The sequence below is a fragment of the Heterodontus francisci genome, chromosome 15 (genome assembly GCF_036365525.1).
Source record: "Heterodontus francisci isolate sHetFra1 chromosome 15, sHetFra1.hap1, whole genome shotgun sequence".
Taxonomy (NCBI): Eukaryota; Metazoa; Chordata; class Chondrichthyes; order Heterodontiformes; family Heterodontidae; genus Heterodontus; species Heterodontus francisci.
Window position 1 is genome coordinate 21,605,725 of NC_090385.1, and position 17,834 is coordinate 21,623,558.

Consider the following 17,834-nt stretch of genomic DNA (forward strand, 5'->3'; position numbering starts at 1 on the left):
AAAAGACTGTGGAAAATACCTGAGAAGATGCCTGGACTTGTTTGTTTTTAAAAGGATCACTGGAACGACACTTGGCACTTTGTTTAAAAACAAACACTTACTGGAAGTCACTTGTCTTAAGCTAAGTAAACAGCAGGAGTCTTATGGACTATTTAACTGTTTGGACGTAGAGAAGTCACATGCCTGGATTTATGTCTGTCAGGAGTATTGGTTTCATTTTTGGATATTGTTTGGAGTTCAGTTGGCGGATAGTCTGCTAAGAGAGGAGCCACCCAACTCATCCATTGCCAGCTGTTTTGAAAAATCTTCTGAGAATCCAGGGTGATGGTTGAAACCACTGATGCAAGAATTCTCCCGAAAAGCCTCCTCGACATCTCCTGACCAGAACTGCTCCAGAAAGAACCCAGTGACAGCCATCTACGTAGAGCTGGACACCAAACTAAAGGGCCATCTGGAACATTTCATATCTTATCCTTTTTCTTCAAGAATTGATAATAACTTGGCCAAAGTATTTTTTTAAAGTTGATCTCTGCAGAGCCAGTTTTTCTATTTTCTTTATTTTTTTCTTTAACCAGTGTGTGTGTGTTAGGATATTTTAGAAGGGTAGATATTTATACTTTCATATTTCAAACTGTGTGTTAATAAGCTTTGCATCTTTATTGAATAAGTCTTGTTTTATAATAATTCAACTATTTTGTTGGCGGATTTTTATTCTGAAAATAATATAAAGTATATAATTGGCCGTATCGGTAACAGGGTAAAACATTTAAATATATATTGTGACCAGTTGAGTAATGGAACTAGAGAAAGACAGTTTATTCCTCCAACCCTGGTCGTAACAGATGACATTTCAGAATTTCTGTCACCCGATTGCAACAGTCCTCTTTAATTGTCTCCATCCCTTTAAAAATATCACTTGCATACAATATTCCAGACTCACCGAAAGTGTTCCCCTAAAACCTGTCCAAATCTGTACTTAGATCTGTGATTTAACAAATGTCTGACAATTGAAATTTAAGCTCTATTATCAGATTGCCCTGGTGCCATAATTAGCACCATTCCTTAACTGTTTAGAACTAACTCATACCAGCAACCGAAAATTGTTGTAACCAGCTTGCATTTGTCCAAAAAGCGTCATAATTATTTTAATTGAATTATTAAGGAAAGACAAGGGGTGCTACTTTCAGCTCAAAGTATGACACAAATGTAATAATAAAAATAATTACTATCTTTAAATGAAACTAACTTACTGCTGTAGTGGGCTCTTTTCCTTCCAGCACACACGAGCAATCTCACTGACAAGCAGCATCACTCAGTCACAGGTTAGGACAGGCCTGGGAGAAAACGCAGAAGCACCCATTCCAAAGAATATATGCCACCCACTACATACATTGCATAATTTTCTGGTACTGTGTTTTTCTAGTTGGGACACAATCCTTTGATAACTTACCCATGTTCCAGCTTCCAATAAAGATCGATATCATGTCTGGTTCATCCTGCTGAGAGTGTATGTTCTTCATAAGCTGAAGAAGCTGGCAGAAGGCTTCTCGTTTCTGTAGGGAGAAGATCAGAGAGTGTCAATATCAATCCTGATGTAGAGAATAATGACAATTTCAATATAATACTCAAGTCCAGAAACGAAGATTGGCACCATCATTAGTGCAAAAGTCCATTTCAGACTTACTGTAAAAAATAATAACACCTTTAACATATTCAAGAGATTCAGATGACTGAGTAAACCATAAAAGCCATGCTCAAGTGATTTACAGTCTTTCACATCCTGAAAGTGCCTTGGAAATATCCCTAAACAACAGCTATTATATTGATTTATTAACATTTGCAGCTTCCTCCTGATTTCTTTGGCTAATTTTAGGTGCTCGTCAAGAGGAAGAATGATAGTGCTGGCAAATGAATCAACGTCATTGTCAAGCATGGACTACATAGGTTTCTTCTACTCTGCATCAACAAGTGGCTTAACCTTAATTTCAGAAGAATGTCTCCTACTGTACCAGAATGACATTTCCATCACTCAAAGGCCCATCCTAACAACCTCTGTGACAAAAATGACCATTCTGTTCCATGATGGGAATTTTATTCGATTTTTTTTCTTGTTTACAGCTAACATAAACTTGGTTCCTGTACGGTACAGAAAACATACATTACAGCCTGGTGTACCAAAGACATCATTACGTACTTGTCCCTGCTCTTTTTTTTTGGGTTGTAGTCATTGCTGAAAAGACTGGCATTTATTGCCCATTCCTAGTTGCCCTTGAAATGATGTTGTTGGGCTTTCTTCTAGAACTGCTGCAGTCTGTGTAGGAACATAGGAACAGGAGGAGGCCATTTAGTCCCTCGAACCTGTTCCCCGCCATTCAATGCGATCATGGCTGATCTGCAAACTAACTCCATATACCCTCCTTTACCACATATCCCTGAATACCTTTGGCTAACAAAAATCTATCAACCTCATTTTTAAAATTAATAATTGATCGAGCATCAATTGCCATTTGCAGAAGAGAATTCTAAACTTTTATCACCTTTGCATGAAGAAGTGTTTCCTAATTTCACTCCTGAATGCTCTGGCTCTAACTTTTTGACTATTCCTCCTAGTTCTCAACTCCCCAACCAACAGAAATAGTTTTGCCCTGTTCCCCTTAATATCTTGAAAACTTCAATTATTTCACCCTTAACTTTCTAAATTCCAGGGAATACAACCCAAGCTTGTTTAATCTCTCCTTGTAGTTTAACCTTTGTGATGAAGGTACTTCCTCAATGCAGTTAGGTCAAGAGTCTCAGGATTTTGATGCAGCCACAATGATACATGTCTAAGTCAGGATAGTGTGTGCCTTGGACGTGAATTTGTAAGTGATGGTGTTCCCATTGTTACAATCAAGGTTGGAGGAATGCACTTGCCTGGATGGGTGCAGCTCCAACAACACTCAGGAAGCTCGACACCATCCAGGACAAAGCAGCCCGCTTGATTGGCACCCCATCTACAAACATTCACTCCCTCCACCACCAGCACACAGTGGCAGCAGTGTGCACCATCTACAAGATGCACTGCAGCAACGCACCAAGGCTCCTTAGACAGCACCTTCCAAACCCATAACCTCTACCAACTAGAAGGACAAGGGCAGCAAATGCATGGGAACACCACTACCTGCAAGTTCCCCTCCAAGTCACACACCATCCTGACTTGGAACTATATTGCCGTTCCTTCACTGTCACTGGGTCAAAATCCTGGAACTCCCTTCCTAACAGCACTGTGGGTGTACCTACCCCACATGGACTGCAGTGGTTCAAGAGGCAGCTCACCACCACCTTCTCAAGGGCAATTAGGGTATGGGCAATAAATGCTGGCCTGGCCAGCGACGTCCACATCCCATGAATAAATAAAATAAAAACTGTCATTCGCTAGTTCCACTACCCCACAGGTCACAACTTATGTTTCAATATTTTACCCAGTTACTAAAACGGCCAATTATATACTTTATAATAGTTTCAGGATAAAAAATCCACCAACCAGGTTTCTTTAATAAATAACAAAATTATTGATTTGTTACAACTATATCGCCGTTCCTTCACTGTTGCTGGGACAAAATCCTGGAACTCCCTTCCTAACAGCACTGTGGGTGTACCTACTCCACATGGACTGCAGCGGTTCAAGAAGGCAGCTCACCACCACCTTCTCAAGGGCAACTATGGGTGGGCAATAAATGCTGACCTTGTCAGCGATGCCCATATCCCACGAATGAATAAAAGAAACAAGACTTATTCAATAAAGATGCAAAGCTTATCAACACCATGTTTGAAATATGGAAGTTCAAATACATACCCTTCTAAAATAATCTATGACACACGGACACACACACACCGGTTAAAGAAAAAAATATAAAGAAAAATGAAAAAACTGGCTCTGCAGAGATCAACTTTAAAAAAATTACTTTGGCCAAGTTATTGTCAATTCTTGAAGAAAAAGGATAAGATATGGAATGTTCCAGACAGCCTATGGTCTGGTGTCCGGGTACACAGAGATGGCTGTTACTGGGATCTTTCTAGAGCAGTTCGATTCAGGAGACGCGAGTAGTAGTCTTGCAGGCTTTTCACGAGAATTACTGCCTCAGTGGTTTCAGCTATCACACTGGATTCTCAGAAGAATCAAAACAGGTGGAAAAGGATGAGTTGCGTGGCTCATCTCTCAGCTGCTATTCACCAACTGAGCATTCAAATAATCCAAGCCAAATCAACAAGCCAAAACTCCTGTCAACTAAACCTAGACATGTGACTTTTCAGTTGCAGTTCCAATAGCAAGCAAGGCTCCTTATATTTATTTTAGCACTTCATTGCCTCTTCCAGTCAACATTTCTTTTTAAATCTGAAGTATCCTTCCAGTAACACTTCAAAAAATAGACAAATCCAGGCATCTTGTCGGTCTTTCAAATTAACCAATTTTCACAATCTTTTAAAAATGAGTCCTCAAAAAATATTAATAATGGAAGCATCTCATGACACCATGCACCTGCTGCCCTTGTCCTTCTGGTTGGTGGAGGTCATGAGATGCTGCAGAAGAAACCTTGATTAAGATGAGGAGAAATTACTTCACTCAAAGGGTTGTGAATCTTTGGAATTCTCTGCCCCAGAGGGTTGTCGATGCTCCATCATTGAATACATTTAAGCTGGGATAGACAGATTTTTGGTCTCTCAGGGAATCAAGGGATATGGCGAGCGGGCGGAAAAGTGGAATTGAATCCTAAGATCAGCCATGATCGTTTTGAATGGCAGAGCAGGCTCGATAGGCCATATGGTCTACTCCTGCTCCTATTTCTTGTGTGAGTTGCTGCAGTGCATCCTGCGGATAGTACACAATGCAGCCACAGTACACTCATGGTGAAGGGGGTTGGATGTTTCTGCTAATGGGTGAAGTGTCAATAAGTGATTTCTTTGTCCTGGATGCTGTCGAGCTTCTTGAGTGTTGGTTACAGCTACACTCATTCAAGCAAGTGGAGAGTATTCCAGCACACTTCTGATTTGTGTCTTCTAGGTTGTATAGGATAAGGATTGCTTTCAAGGATGTACACATGCCCAAATTTTCCAAGTATGCAGTGGGCCGGGAATTGTGGAACTCGCATTGGGACTGGGGTTGCTCCAACTGAATTTTTCTAGATCAGCTTAATTTAAGTATTTGGCTTAGCTTCTGGTGTTATCATTGCCTCTGATTGGGATGTCGCCTGTTTGTGGTGGAAGGGAAATAGTGTGCTACTGCATGTTTTTAAATCATCACAAAACATTTTATCTGAAAGCAAGAGTGAAAATGATTTCCAAATGTCACAGAACCCTCAGGTTTTCAGAGGTTCCCATGTAAACATTGCTGGCCCAAATTTCCCAAAGAACCAATCAAAACTCACTTACTTCACTGCCTCTGAGTACATCTCTCACAAACTCCTTTTCAACTCCATTCAATCTATCCCCACTCCTGCATCCCAGGACTACTTCCTTTGTAACAGTACAATTTTGAAATACCATGAGCAATACTGCAAGAGATCTGCTGATATGATTAAATAATATACTTGCTGTTGCTGGGCATAATACCCTGTACATATCATCACAGAACAATACACTGTGGGCCACTGACACAGAAAGCTTCAGAATGTTATGCCCATATTATACTGTTATTTGTCTCTGGTAGATATTGGTTATGAATAAAGCTGCAATAATTATTCCAAAATTTTGAAGATGGTTCAAATGCCAAAATAAATCAACTATGTAGCCTACAGGTGGCTGAAGTGAAAAAAGTGTTCAACACTCCAGCGACGACATCTTTCACCTTGATAATTAAAATGTTATTTACACAAGTGTGTACAAGTGTAACATTCTAGAAACCCTTGTGCTCGTAACTTACCCGTGCATTTTCAAAAATGAAATCCCTCTGCTGATTTTTCTGATTTTCTTTGTCAGTCACAATCTGTAGTGTATTTGGCGTACTCTGATATTTAACCAATTGCAAAACTGTAAAACAAGGGGATAAAACAAGTCAATTATCCATGTTTATCAGCAGCTAATAAGTCTAAACTATGAGGAAAGTTTAGTTTAGTTTAGTTTAGAGATACAGCACTGAAACAGGCCCTTCGGCCCACCGAGTCTGTGCCGACCATCAACCACCCATTTATACTAATCCTACACTAATTCCATATTCCTACCACATCCCCACCTGTCCCTATTTCATCTCTTCAGCTTAAAAATGTCCGAGAGGAGATCTTATAGAGGTATACAAGATTGTTAAAGGATTTAAATAAATTTAACCCATAATATTACTTTAAAGTAAACTGCGGGAGTAGAACAGGAAATCATAGTTTCAAACTAGTAAAAGTTAAATTCAGAACTGTATCAGGAATTTCCTTTTCACACAGACTGATCAACATGTGGAATAGACTTCTGGATAGAGTAGTGGAATCATCTAAGGAAACAATTAGACTCAACACAGGGGGCTATTAGGATTCCTCAGAATGGATAAGTTCATGAGGGTCAAATATGCTTTCCTTATTTGCAATTATCTTATGATCTTGTTCCTTTCTGTTTTCTCTTCATTTTTTAATATAATAAAATCCTAAATGAGAAATGCAAAGCATGCAGCCAGCATGTAGCCTGAGCAGAAGGGTAGGTGCTGGTCTTGATCAATGGCCAACACTCCTTACTTTTATCATACAAGATGGATTCCTCAGGTGAACCAGTGGCTTTCTTTGAGATTTGAAGCTTCCCTCCATCCACGTCAACACTTAATGTATATTTCTGAGTCTTCCCAAGCTTTACCTAAAGGTAAAAAGAGAATAGAAATCTTTACCTGAGCAGGATAGTTTCACATGATCATTATTATCTGTTTTTGCCCCACTGGCTGAGTTTGTAACTGCATACAAGAAACAAACTATTTGTTGAGGTCCTGAGTCACACAGACTGTGAAGGATCGGGTTTGATTGATGCATTCTGATGAATTAGCTGATCTTAGCCAGAATAGCAAGAGGTTTGCAATTACCATTGGCATCATTGGGTTAGGAAGGGTTAAAATCAGGAAGTGTTCCCATTCCTGATTAGCATCCAATGACTTCTGTTAGAAATGTATTTATGAACATTAAGTGAAGGGGGGTTCTGGATAATGCTCTACTGTGGTACAGTTCCATAAACCGCCGATACACATTTTCTAAACTTACATATGCAAAATAGTTACTTGGGCATGGCACCAGAGGGCTCATAGAATTATACCCCACCAAGATTTCATACCTTCATGAGAGGAGAGCAGTAAAGGGGGGAAAAAATTATCCTAAAAAAAAAATAGGGAATTTGAAAGGGATACAGCACGTGTCCATGATGCCATAATCTGCTGCATTTCTGATTTCAGCCATATTGCAGTGGGGATGTGATAAGGGACTATAGTGCTCTTCCATGGAAGGGATAAGAACAGCAAGAGTCATTACTGGGGTGTCTTTGCAGATACCAGGTCAGAGGCTAGGAATTCTGTGGCGAGTAATTCACCTCCTGTCTGCCCAAAGCCTGTCCACCATCTACAAGGCACAAGTCAGGAGTGTGATGGAATACTCTCCACTTGCCTGGATGGGTGCAGCTCCAACAACACTCAAGAAGCTCAATACCATCCAGGACAAAGCAGCCTTCTTGTTTGGCACCCCATCCACAAACATTCACTCCCTCCGCCACCGACGCAGTGGCAGCAGTGTGTACCATATACAAGATGCACTGCAGCAATGCACCAAGGCTCCTTGGACATCACCTTCCAAACCCGTGACCGCTACCACCTAGAAGGACAAGAGCTGCAGATGCCTAGGAACACCACCACCTGCAAGTTCCTCTCTGAGCCACACAACATCCTGACTTGGAATTTGGGTCAAAAGCCTGGAACTCCCTTCCTAACAACACTGTGGGTGTACCGACCCCACATGGACTGTAGCAGTTCAAGATGGCAGCTCACCACCACCTTCTCAAGGGCAATTAGGGGATGTGCAATAAATGCCACATCCCATGAATGAATTTAAAAAATACCTGTTCCGAGTAACAACAGGGGAACGTGAGACCTACCCTGCCTCCCCCATCCCCCATCAGCCAAAGATAATGAATAACACGAGCAGAGCGGACAGACTGAGAACAATAAGCAGCATCTTCCAAACTGCTTTTACTTTAAGAAGCTTCTTTCCAAACAGCCTTGCTTCACATTTCATCTCAGCTTGATGTGGTGGCAGGGGATAAATAAATCATTCCCAGCACCATTTTTTCCTTTTCCATAAAAAACTTGTGCTTTTAAAAACAAAATAGAAAAGCTTGTTCTGTTACCTCAAAGCTCTGGATTGGGATAGGTTTAGATGAATTCCTTCCGTGGTTTTCAGAAGATGTTAAATGAACAGGTAATTCCACCCTGTTCGTGACTACCATGTGCTGCAATGCCCTCAAAACCTGTCAACAAACAAACCACAATGGATGAAGATCACCTGAACTCCATAACCAGGATACAACCCTGCAATCCTCCTTTTCTATGTTTTATCATTGCTGATATCAGCTGTGGTATTTTGATAACATCATTACAGAAGGAAAGTCTATGGGGCGGGGGGGGGACATTTTGAAGGGTTCTAGATTTACTGAAATTTGCGCATGGTGCCGGCAGGGAGAGCTTGTATAAGAACATTTCAGAAATCAATCCTTCAGCCTCGCACAATCTCCAGTTCCATCCTTGGCTCCTTCCTACTCCTTCTTTGCATACTGTCCCTCAGTGACAGGATGCAATACCCAGCAGTTATGGCACTGCACGAGCAACCCAAAGATTGCAAGTTCAGCTTCCACTCTGACAGGTTATGCAATGGACCATGAAATCTGTCGGCTTGTTGTAAAAACCTGACTGGCTCACAAATATCCCTCAGGGAAGGGAATTTCCCAACCCTACCCAGTCTGGCCTACATGGGACATGAGTGCCATACTAGGGTGACTCATAATACACTCAGGGTAACTACAGACAAACCATTAGTAGTGCCTTGCCACTGTTGCCCACATCCCAAGAAGAAATAAAAATTTCACCAGGTTTTCTTCATGAATGTCCTCCTCACAAGCTTTATAAACACCAACTTCTCCAAAATTCAGCCGTTTTCATCTTATCCCACACTAATACCAATTCACCATTCTTTTCTTCATCCATCTTCACAGTGTCCCCTTGCCCTGGAACGGACTTTAAAATCTTTGATCTTACCCACCTTTGCCCTTGTAACTTCCTCTAGCATTATATGCCAGATTATAATCTCTGCCCTTCTGACCCTGGCTGACCATTGACCAGAAATTGACTGCACCAGTCACATAAATACTATGCCGACCAAAGCAGGTTAGAGGCTGGGAATTCTGTGGCGAGTAACCCACCATCTACAATGTACAAGTCAGGAGTGTGATGGAATACTCTCCACTTGCCTGGATGGGTGCAGCTCCAACAACACTCAAGAAGCTTGACACCATCCAGGACAAAGCAGCCCACTTGATCGGCACCCTATCCACACCTTTAACATTCACTCCCTCCACCACTGACACAGAGTGGCAGCAGTGTGTATCCTTTACAAGATGCACTGCAGCGACTCACCAAGGCTTCTTCCACAGCACCTTGCAAGCCCAGGACCTCCACCAGCTAGAAGAACAAGGGCAGCAGATGCATGGGAGCACCACCACCTGCAAGTTCCCCTCCAAGACACACGCCATCCTGACTTGGAACCATTTCACTGTTTCTTCAACGTCGCTGGATAAAAATCCTGGAACTCCCTCCCTAACAGCACTATAGGTGTACCTGCATCAGATGGACCGCAGTGGTTCAGGAAGGCAGCTCACAACAAGGGGCAATTCAGGATGGGCAACAAATGCTGGCCTTGCCAGCGATGCCCACATCTCATGAAATGAATAAAAAGACCTGTGGTCTAAACGCCAATGCCAGAACGTTTAGCTGCCATGACACTGCACTCTGGAATTCCCTTCCTCACAGAATCAAAGAATTGTTACAATGCAGAAATTGGTCATTTATTTAGAGATACAGCACTGAAACAGGCCCTTCGGGCCACCAAGTCTGTGCCGACCAACAACCACCCATTTTTTTTTTTAAATACTAATCCTACATTAATCCCATATTCCTACCACATCCCCAATCACCTACCTATACTAGGGGCAATTTATAATGGCCAATTTACCTATCAACCTGCAAGTCTTTGGCTGTGGGAGTAAACCAGAGCACCTGGCAGAAACCCACGTGGTCACAGGGAGAACTTGCAAACTTCGCACAGGCAGTACCCAGAATTGAACCCGGGTCGCTGGAGCTGTGAGGCTGCGGTGCTAACCACAGCGCCACTGTGCTGCCTATTGTGGCCCATTGTGTCTGCACCGAATGAGCAATTCACTGAGTGCCATTCCCCCGCCTTCTTCCCATAACCCGGCACATTTTTCCTTTACAGATAACAGTCTAATTCCCTTTTGAATGCTTCAATTGAACCTGCCTGCACCACACTGTCAGGCAGTGCATTCCAGATCTTAACCACTCACTGTGTGAATAAGATTTTCCTCATGTCGCTTTTGTTTCTTTTACCAATTATTTTCACAAGTGGGAACAGTTTCTCCCTCGCTACTCTGTCCCGATCTCTCATGATTTTGAATACCTCAATCAGATCCCTTTCGGCCTTCTTTTCTCCAAGGAAAACAGTCCTAACTTCTCCAATCTATCTTCATAACTGAGGTTCCTCATCCCTGGAACCATCCTCTTGAATCTTTTCTGTACTCTCTCCAATGCCTTCACATCCTTCCTAAAGTGCGGTGCCCAGAATTGGATGCAATACTCCAGCTGAGGCCTCACCTTAAACTTGTGTCCCCTCATAACTGACCCTTCAACTAAGGGGAACAGATGCTCCCTTTCCACCCTGTCCATGCCCCTCATAATCTTGTACACCTCAATCAGGTCACCCCTCAGTCTTCTCTGCTCCAGCGAAAACAACCCAAGCCTATCCAACCTCTCTTCATAGCTTAAATGTTCCATCCTAGGCAACATCCTGGTGAATTGCCTCTGCACCCCCTCCAGTGCAATCAGATCCTTCCTATAATGTGGTGACCAGAATTGCACACAGTACTCCAGCTGTGGCCTTTCCAAAGTTTCATACAACTCCAACATGACCTCCCTGTTTTTGTAATCTATGCCTCGATTGATAAAGGCAAGTGTCCCATATGCCTTTTGCACCACCCTATTAACCTGTGGAATTTTCCTCCACACAAGATCAGGGGGCAGGTTGTTCAACCTTGCCTGTCTAAGAGCGAAGACCAAAGTACGGAAAGTCGTCATCAGGGAACTCCTCTTTGCTGACGATGCTGCATTAACATCTCACACTGAAGACTGTCTGCAGAGTCTCATCAACAGGTTTGCGGCTGCCTGCAACGAATTTGGCTTAACCATCAGCCTCAAGAAAACAAACATCATGGGACAGGACGTCAGAAATGCTCCATCCATCAATATCAGCGACCACGCTCTGGAAGTAGTTCAAGAGTTCACCTACCTAGTCTTAACTATCACCTGTAACCTGTCTCTAGATGCAGAAATCAACAAGCGCATGGGAAAGGCTTCCACTGCTATGTCCAGACTGGCCAAGAGAGTGTGGGAAAATGGCGCACTGACACGGAACACAAAAGTCCGAGTGTATCAAGCCTGTGTCCTCAGTACCTTGCTCTACGGCAGCGAGGCCTGGACAACGTACGTCAGCCAAGAGCGACGTCTCAATTCATTCCATCGTCGCTGCTTCCGGAGAATCCTTGGCATCAAGTGGCAGGATCGCATCTCCAACACAGAAGTCCTCGAGGCGGCCAACATCCCCAGCTTATACACACTACTGAGTCAGCGCCGTTTGAGATGGCTTGGCCATGTGAGCTGCATGGAAGATGGCAGGATCCCCAAGGACACCAGCTCGCCACTGGTATCAGACCTACCGGCCGACTATGTCTCCGCTTTAAAGACGTCTGCAAACGCGACATGAAGTCCTGTGACACTGATCACAAGTCGTGGGAGTCAGTTGCCAGTGATCACCAGAGCTGGTGGGCAGCCATAAAGGCGGGGCTAAAGTGTGGCAAGACGAAAAGACTTAGCAGTTGGCAGGAAAAAAGACAGAAGCGCAAGGGGAGAGCCAACTGTGTAACAGCCCCGAAAACAAATATTTTCTGCAGCACCTGTGGAAGAGTCTGTCACTCTAGTATTGGCCTTTATAGCCACTCCAGGCGCTGCTCCACAAACCACTAACCACCTCCAGGCGCTTACCCATTGTCTCCCGAGACAAGGAGGCCAAAGAAGAGAAGAGAAGATTAACCTGCCCTTCTGCCTTCAGAGATCTATGGACAAACACGCCAAGGTCCCTTTGTTCCTCAGAACTTCTCAGTGTCAGGCCATTCATTGAATACTTCCGTGTCACATTACTCCTTCCAAAGTGTACCACCTCACATTTTTCAGGGTTAAATTCCATCTGCTACTTTTCTGCCCATTTGACCATCCCGTCTTTATCTTCCTGTAACCCGAGACACTCAACCTCAGTTAGCCACTTGGCCAATTTTTGTGTCATCCGCAAACTTACTGATCCTACTCCCCACATAGTTATCTATGTCGTTTATATAAATGGCAAACAATAGGGGACCCAGCACAGATCCCTCTGGTACGCCACTGGACACTGGCTTCCAATCACTAAAACAGCTGTCTGTCATTACTCTCAGTCTCCTACAGCTAAGCCAATTTTGAATCCACCTTATCAAGGTCTGACCAGTTTGACCAGGTCTGTTCTGTATATTGTATTGGAGCAGAGGATAGCTCCTTTGTTCCAACACTGTCTGCTAATATGCAAAAATGTCTTCCCAGCCAGGCACCTGGCAACCCCTTGTATCAGGTCTTCTCTTCTTCCCAGCAACAATTTGAAATTTAATGTCCATGTGGCAAAATTAATATCCCTCATTCTTGGCAGGTGGGGGCCTGCATGACAACAAGCTCAATATAACTTCCCTGCTCTTGTACTCTATGCCCCTTTTAACAAAACCCAGGATACTATCTGCTTTATTAACTGTTCTCTCAACCTGTCCTGCCATCTTCAATGCACATATACATCCAGATCCCTCTGCTCCTGCACCCCCAGTAGAATTGTACCCTTTATTTTATATTGTCTCTCCATGTTCTTCCTACCAAAATGAATCACTTCATATTTCTCCACACTGAACTTCAACTGCCACCTATCCGCCCATTCCACCAACTTGTCTGTGTCCTTTTAGAGTTCTACACTACCCTCCTCACATTTCACAATGCTTTCAAGTTTCGTATCATCTGCAAACTTTGAAATTGTGCACCGCCCACCAAGGTCTAGGTCATTAATATATATTAGGAAAAGCAAGGGTCCCAACACTGACCCCTGAGGAACTCCACTACAAACCTTCCTTCAGCCCGTAAAATAACCTAAACCCACTACTCTTTGCTTCCTGTCACTCAGCCAATTCTCTATCCATTTTGCTAATGTCCCTTTTATTCCATGAGCCTAAATTTCTTCACTATGCTATACCTCCTCCCATCTTTAAAACCAGCCTTAAAATCTACCATGCCATTGCATACATTCCCAACTCCTCTCTTAATTCTTGCTCATTGTTTATTCCTTTGCTGAAGTGTCTTTTGGGAATTTATGTTTAGTGATGAGGGATTCAGCAGTAGTTGGGTGAGATACAGGTCTAACTACATAATAGCAGCCTTGGTGATGCGGACTGATCAGAAACTGGACAAGGAGTGATGAGAGATATAACCATGCATTTCCCCTAGATTGACCTTCTACTTTAAATATGTGACCTTTCCTATTTTCAGCTGAGGTTGCACAGTGACATAAGAAGATTGGGGGCAAAGTTCAAATCAGGCACTGCTTGTTTGTTTTTTAGTATGTTGTGGTTGTTCTACCATTAACTGGAAATATCTCTTTCAAGTTGGTGTTACTAACTCAGTAACAATTAAACCATTTTTAAATGCCTTTGTACTACCTCAATGAAAAGTTTAATTGATTTTTAAAGGATCACCATTTTCATGACAAGGCAGGTGGTAAATCAACTCTTTTTCACATGCTTACAAAACCATGACGAGGTGAAGTAAATATCAAAATTAGTCATTGTCCACTCAACTGTGATATCAATAAATGAATATCTTTTCTGGCTCCCTTTACTTCCCAAGCATAAAAAAAATGTTTTTAAAAACAGTTTTTATGTAGATGGTGATCCTTTAAAGGAGTTGCCTTTATTGAAGAAAATCTATAGCATTCCATTGCACTATAATTGCTTTTCACAATACATCATTGTGGCCTCTTCATGTCAGATTGCAAATTAGCATCAATTCTGCTGAATTCTGTCCTTGTTGTTAAATTGTTCTGTGGTCTCACCACTCTCTATCTTCATAATCCACAACCCTACAACTCTTTCTGAACTCTCCTTTCCTCTGCCGACAGCATCTTGTGCATTCCTCCTCCCCCCCCCCCCCCCTTCAGCCCATCAATGGCAATCATGCCTTCAACCACCTAGTTTGTACTCTCTGGAATTCCTTAGCTAAGCCCCTCCACCTCCCTCTCTCCTCCTTTAAAACTCAGACCTTTGACCTCACCTTTGTCTTGGTACCTATTTTCCTCATGGCTCTCTGAACAATTTTGCAACATTTTTTTGGATATGAGAGGTGAAAGTTTAGTATACCAGCTCACCTAGCTACTCACCAGCCCCAATATGAACAAGTTCAAAAATATTTTTAAAAATTACCCTTTCCTCCATATTAGGCAGCAAATTGCCCAGATTTTTAATTTTGTTGATGAGGACTTCGAGCTCATTAGAACCGCTTGGACTGAGAGGTTCCTGTGAAAATAGAAACATCAGTTATTTAACCTTGCACTTAAAAAAAAAATCAATAGTTCACAAGATTTCTCTTCTAAATAAATAACCCACACAGCATGGTCGCATCATGGACAGCAACCTAGAAGTGAAAACTGACAAAGTGTTGTAAAAATCCAACTGATTCACTAATACCCTTCAGGGTAGGGATAGAGACGTGGAAACATGAGCAGACCTTTGAACCTGTTCCACCATTCCATTAGATTATGGCTGTTCTGCATCTCAACTCCATTAACCCACCTTTGATCTACACCCCTTGAAAACCTCATCTAATAAATCTGTTGTTCTCAGTCTTAACAATTCCAGTTGACTCAGTACCCACAATCCTTTGGAAATGAAAATTCCAGATTTCCAATACACTTTGTGTGAAAAATTCTTCCTAATTTCACTCCTCAATGGCCTAGTTGTAATTTTAAGATTATGCCCCCTGGAGACACCTATCACAGGCAACTACTTCTCTGAATCTACCCCATGGAATATATACAAGATAGTTTTCTAGATCAGTATAGCAAGGAACCAACTAGTGAATAGGCTATTTTAGATCCAGCATTGTGCAATGAGAAAGGGTTAATTCATAATCTTGTAAGAAAGGGGCCTCTAAGGAAGATTGGTCATAATATGATAGAATTTAACATTGAGTTTGAAAATGGTTTAGTTAAACCTAAAACTAGAGACTGCCCAGTAATACCAACGGCAGTGAGATACTTGCGGGCTGGGGGTCCCTCCTGATCGAGCACCGTGCCCCACTGAGGGCCCCCCACCCCCCACAGCAGCATGGGCCACCCCCACTAAAACTATCCCCCTGTCCTAGACTATGAACTCACCCCCCTCACCGGGGCCCAGCTGACTGTCCCTGGTGAGGCCCAAACCTTCCTAAAGGGTGATGTCCATTGTCCTCTTTTTGCTGGGTACAGTCCCAGCAGTGACCACCGCTTCCAGTGGAGCTGTTGGCACTGAGGAGCTGCCAGCCTTCTGATTTTCCGGCAGCTCTTGGACGTGGGACTTCTTGCCTCAGAGGGGTGGAAGTCCCATCTGAAGCCAATTAAGGGCCTAGGCTGTTTCCAAACCCAGCAGAAAGGGGGCTCACCCCTGACTTTTAAGCTGGTGTGCAGGGCCACCGCCTCAATGTAAAATTCCAGCCCAAGGGTCTAATGAGATTGAGGAACTTTAAGAATTTTATATAAGTAAAGCTATAGTACTGGAGAAATTAATGGTTCTAAAAGTCAACAGTGCCTCTGGACCTGATGGCATGCAAGCTTGGGTTTCAAAAGAGGTAGTTACAAAGATAATGAATCCATTGGTTTTGATCTTGCAGATTTCCCTAGATTCTAGCACAGTCCCCACAGATTGGAAGATAGAAAACTTAACCCTGCTATTCAGAAAAGGAGGCAGAAAGAAAACAAGGAACTTAAAGCCAGTTAGCCTGACAGCATGAGTAGGGAAAATGCTAGAACCTATTATTAGGGATGTGGCAACTGGGCACTTAGAAAATCATAATGTGATTCAACAGTGTCAACATGGATTTATGAAAAGGAAATCATTTTTGACAAATCTGTTAGTTTTTTGAGGATGTAATTAGTTGGATGGAAAAGGGGGGAAACCATGAATGTTGTGTATTTGGATTTTCAAAAAGCATTCGATAAGGTGCCATACATTCTTTAAAATTCTTTCATGGGGTGTGGGTATCATTGGCAAAGCCAGCATTTGTCGTCCATTCCTACCCACTCTTGAAAAAAAGATGTATGGCACTTAATCGAATGCTTTTTGAAAATCCAAATACACTACATCCCGCCTTACTACAGAGCTTACTATACAAAATTAGGGCTCATAGGATTGGGGGTAATATATTTGCAAAGACTGGATTGGTTAGCAGGCAGAAAACAGAATAGAAATAAGTGGGTCATTTTCAGGTTGGCAAGTTGCAACTAATGGGGTACCGCAATGATCTGTGCTTGGGCCTCAGCTATTTACAATCTATATCAATAAAATTAGAAAAGAAGACCAAGTGTAATGTATCCAAGTATGCTGATGATACAAAGTTAGATGGTAAAGAAAGCAGTGAGGAAGATACAAAGAGGCTGTGAAGGGATTTCGACAGGTTAAGTGAATGGGCAAGAACATGACAGATGGAATACAATGTGGGCAAGTGTGAAGTTATCCAATTTAGTAGGAAAACTAGAAAAGCAGAATATTTTTTAAATGAAGAGTGACTGGGAAATGTCGGTATTCAGAAAGCCCGGGGCATTCTTGTATGTGAACCAATCAAAGATAAGACAACTGCTCACTTCCTTATCGCTCTCCATCCATGTCCCCCTTCCACGCTCTGACCCTATCTCCTTCTGTATTTAGCTTTAGTTTTAGAGATACAGCACTGAAACAGGCCCTTCGGCCCACCGAGTCTGTGCCGACCATCAACCACCCATTTATACTAATCCTACACTAATCCCATATTACTACCACATCCCCACCTGTCCCTATATTTCCGTACCACCTACCTATACTAGGGGCAATTTATAATGGCCAATTTACCTACCAACCTGCAAGTCTTTTGGCTGTGGGAGGAAACCGGAGCACCCGGAGAAAACCCACGCAGACACAGGGAGAACTTGCAAACTCCAGGCAGTACCCAGAATTGAACCCGGGTCGCTGGAGCTGTGAGGCTGCGGTGCTAACCACTGCGCCGCCCCAATTCATCCAGGAAAAGAACTATCCCCCAATTCACTTACAGCTACACTTCCAAAATCCCAACAGGCTTTTGGCCTTCCATTCGTCACACATTTCTGCAACTGCTGATTTGCTCGACTGCACTCTCTCTTCCACCTCGTGCCCGATAAAACCAATACGCTCTCTCACCCTGACAATTCTCCCTTGTACGGCTCTAATCTCTGCTCCCTTAA

General features: G+C 42.8%; 1 protein-coding gene across 1 annotated transcript in view; it reads right to left on the minus strand.

Annotated features, from left to right (window-relative positions):
• LOC137377530 (phosphatidylinositol 3,4,5-trisphosphate 5-phosphatase 2-like) overlaps positions 1–17,834 on the minus strand; it is a 178,513-nt gene that overhangs the window by 74,076 nt on the left and 86,603 nt on the right. Inside the window, exons 8-12 of the mRNA XM_068047218.1 lie at positions 14,809–14,901; positions 8,335–8,454; positions 6,693–6,807; positions 5,900–6,006; positions 1,451–1,553 (exon numbers count right to left, since the gene is read on the minus strand). Of these exons, the coding sequence (XP_067903319.1) occupies positions 1,451–1,553; positions 5,900–6,006; positions 6,693–6,807; positions 8,335–8,454; positions 14,809–14,901 (538 nt within the window). The remainder of the gene's footprint in view (positions 1–1,450; positions 1,554–5,899; positions 6,007–6,692; positions 6,808–8,334; positions 8,455–14,808; positions 14,902–17,834) is intronic.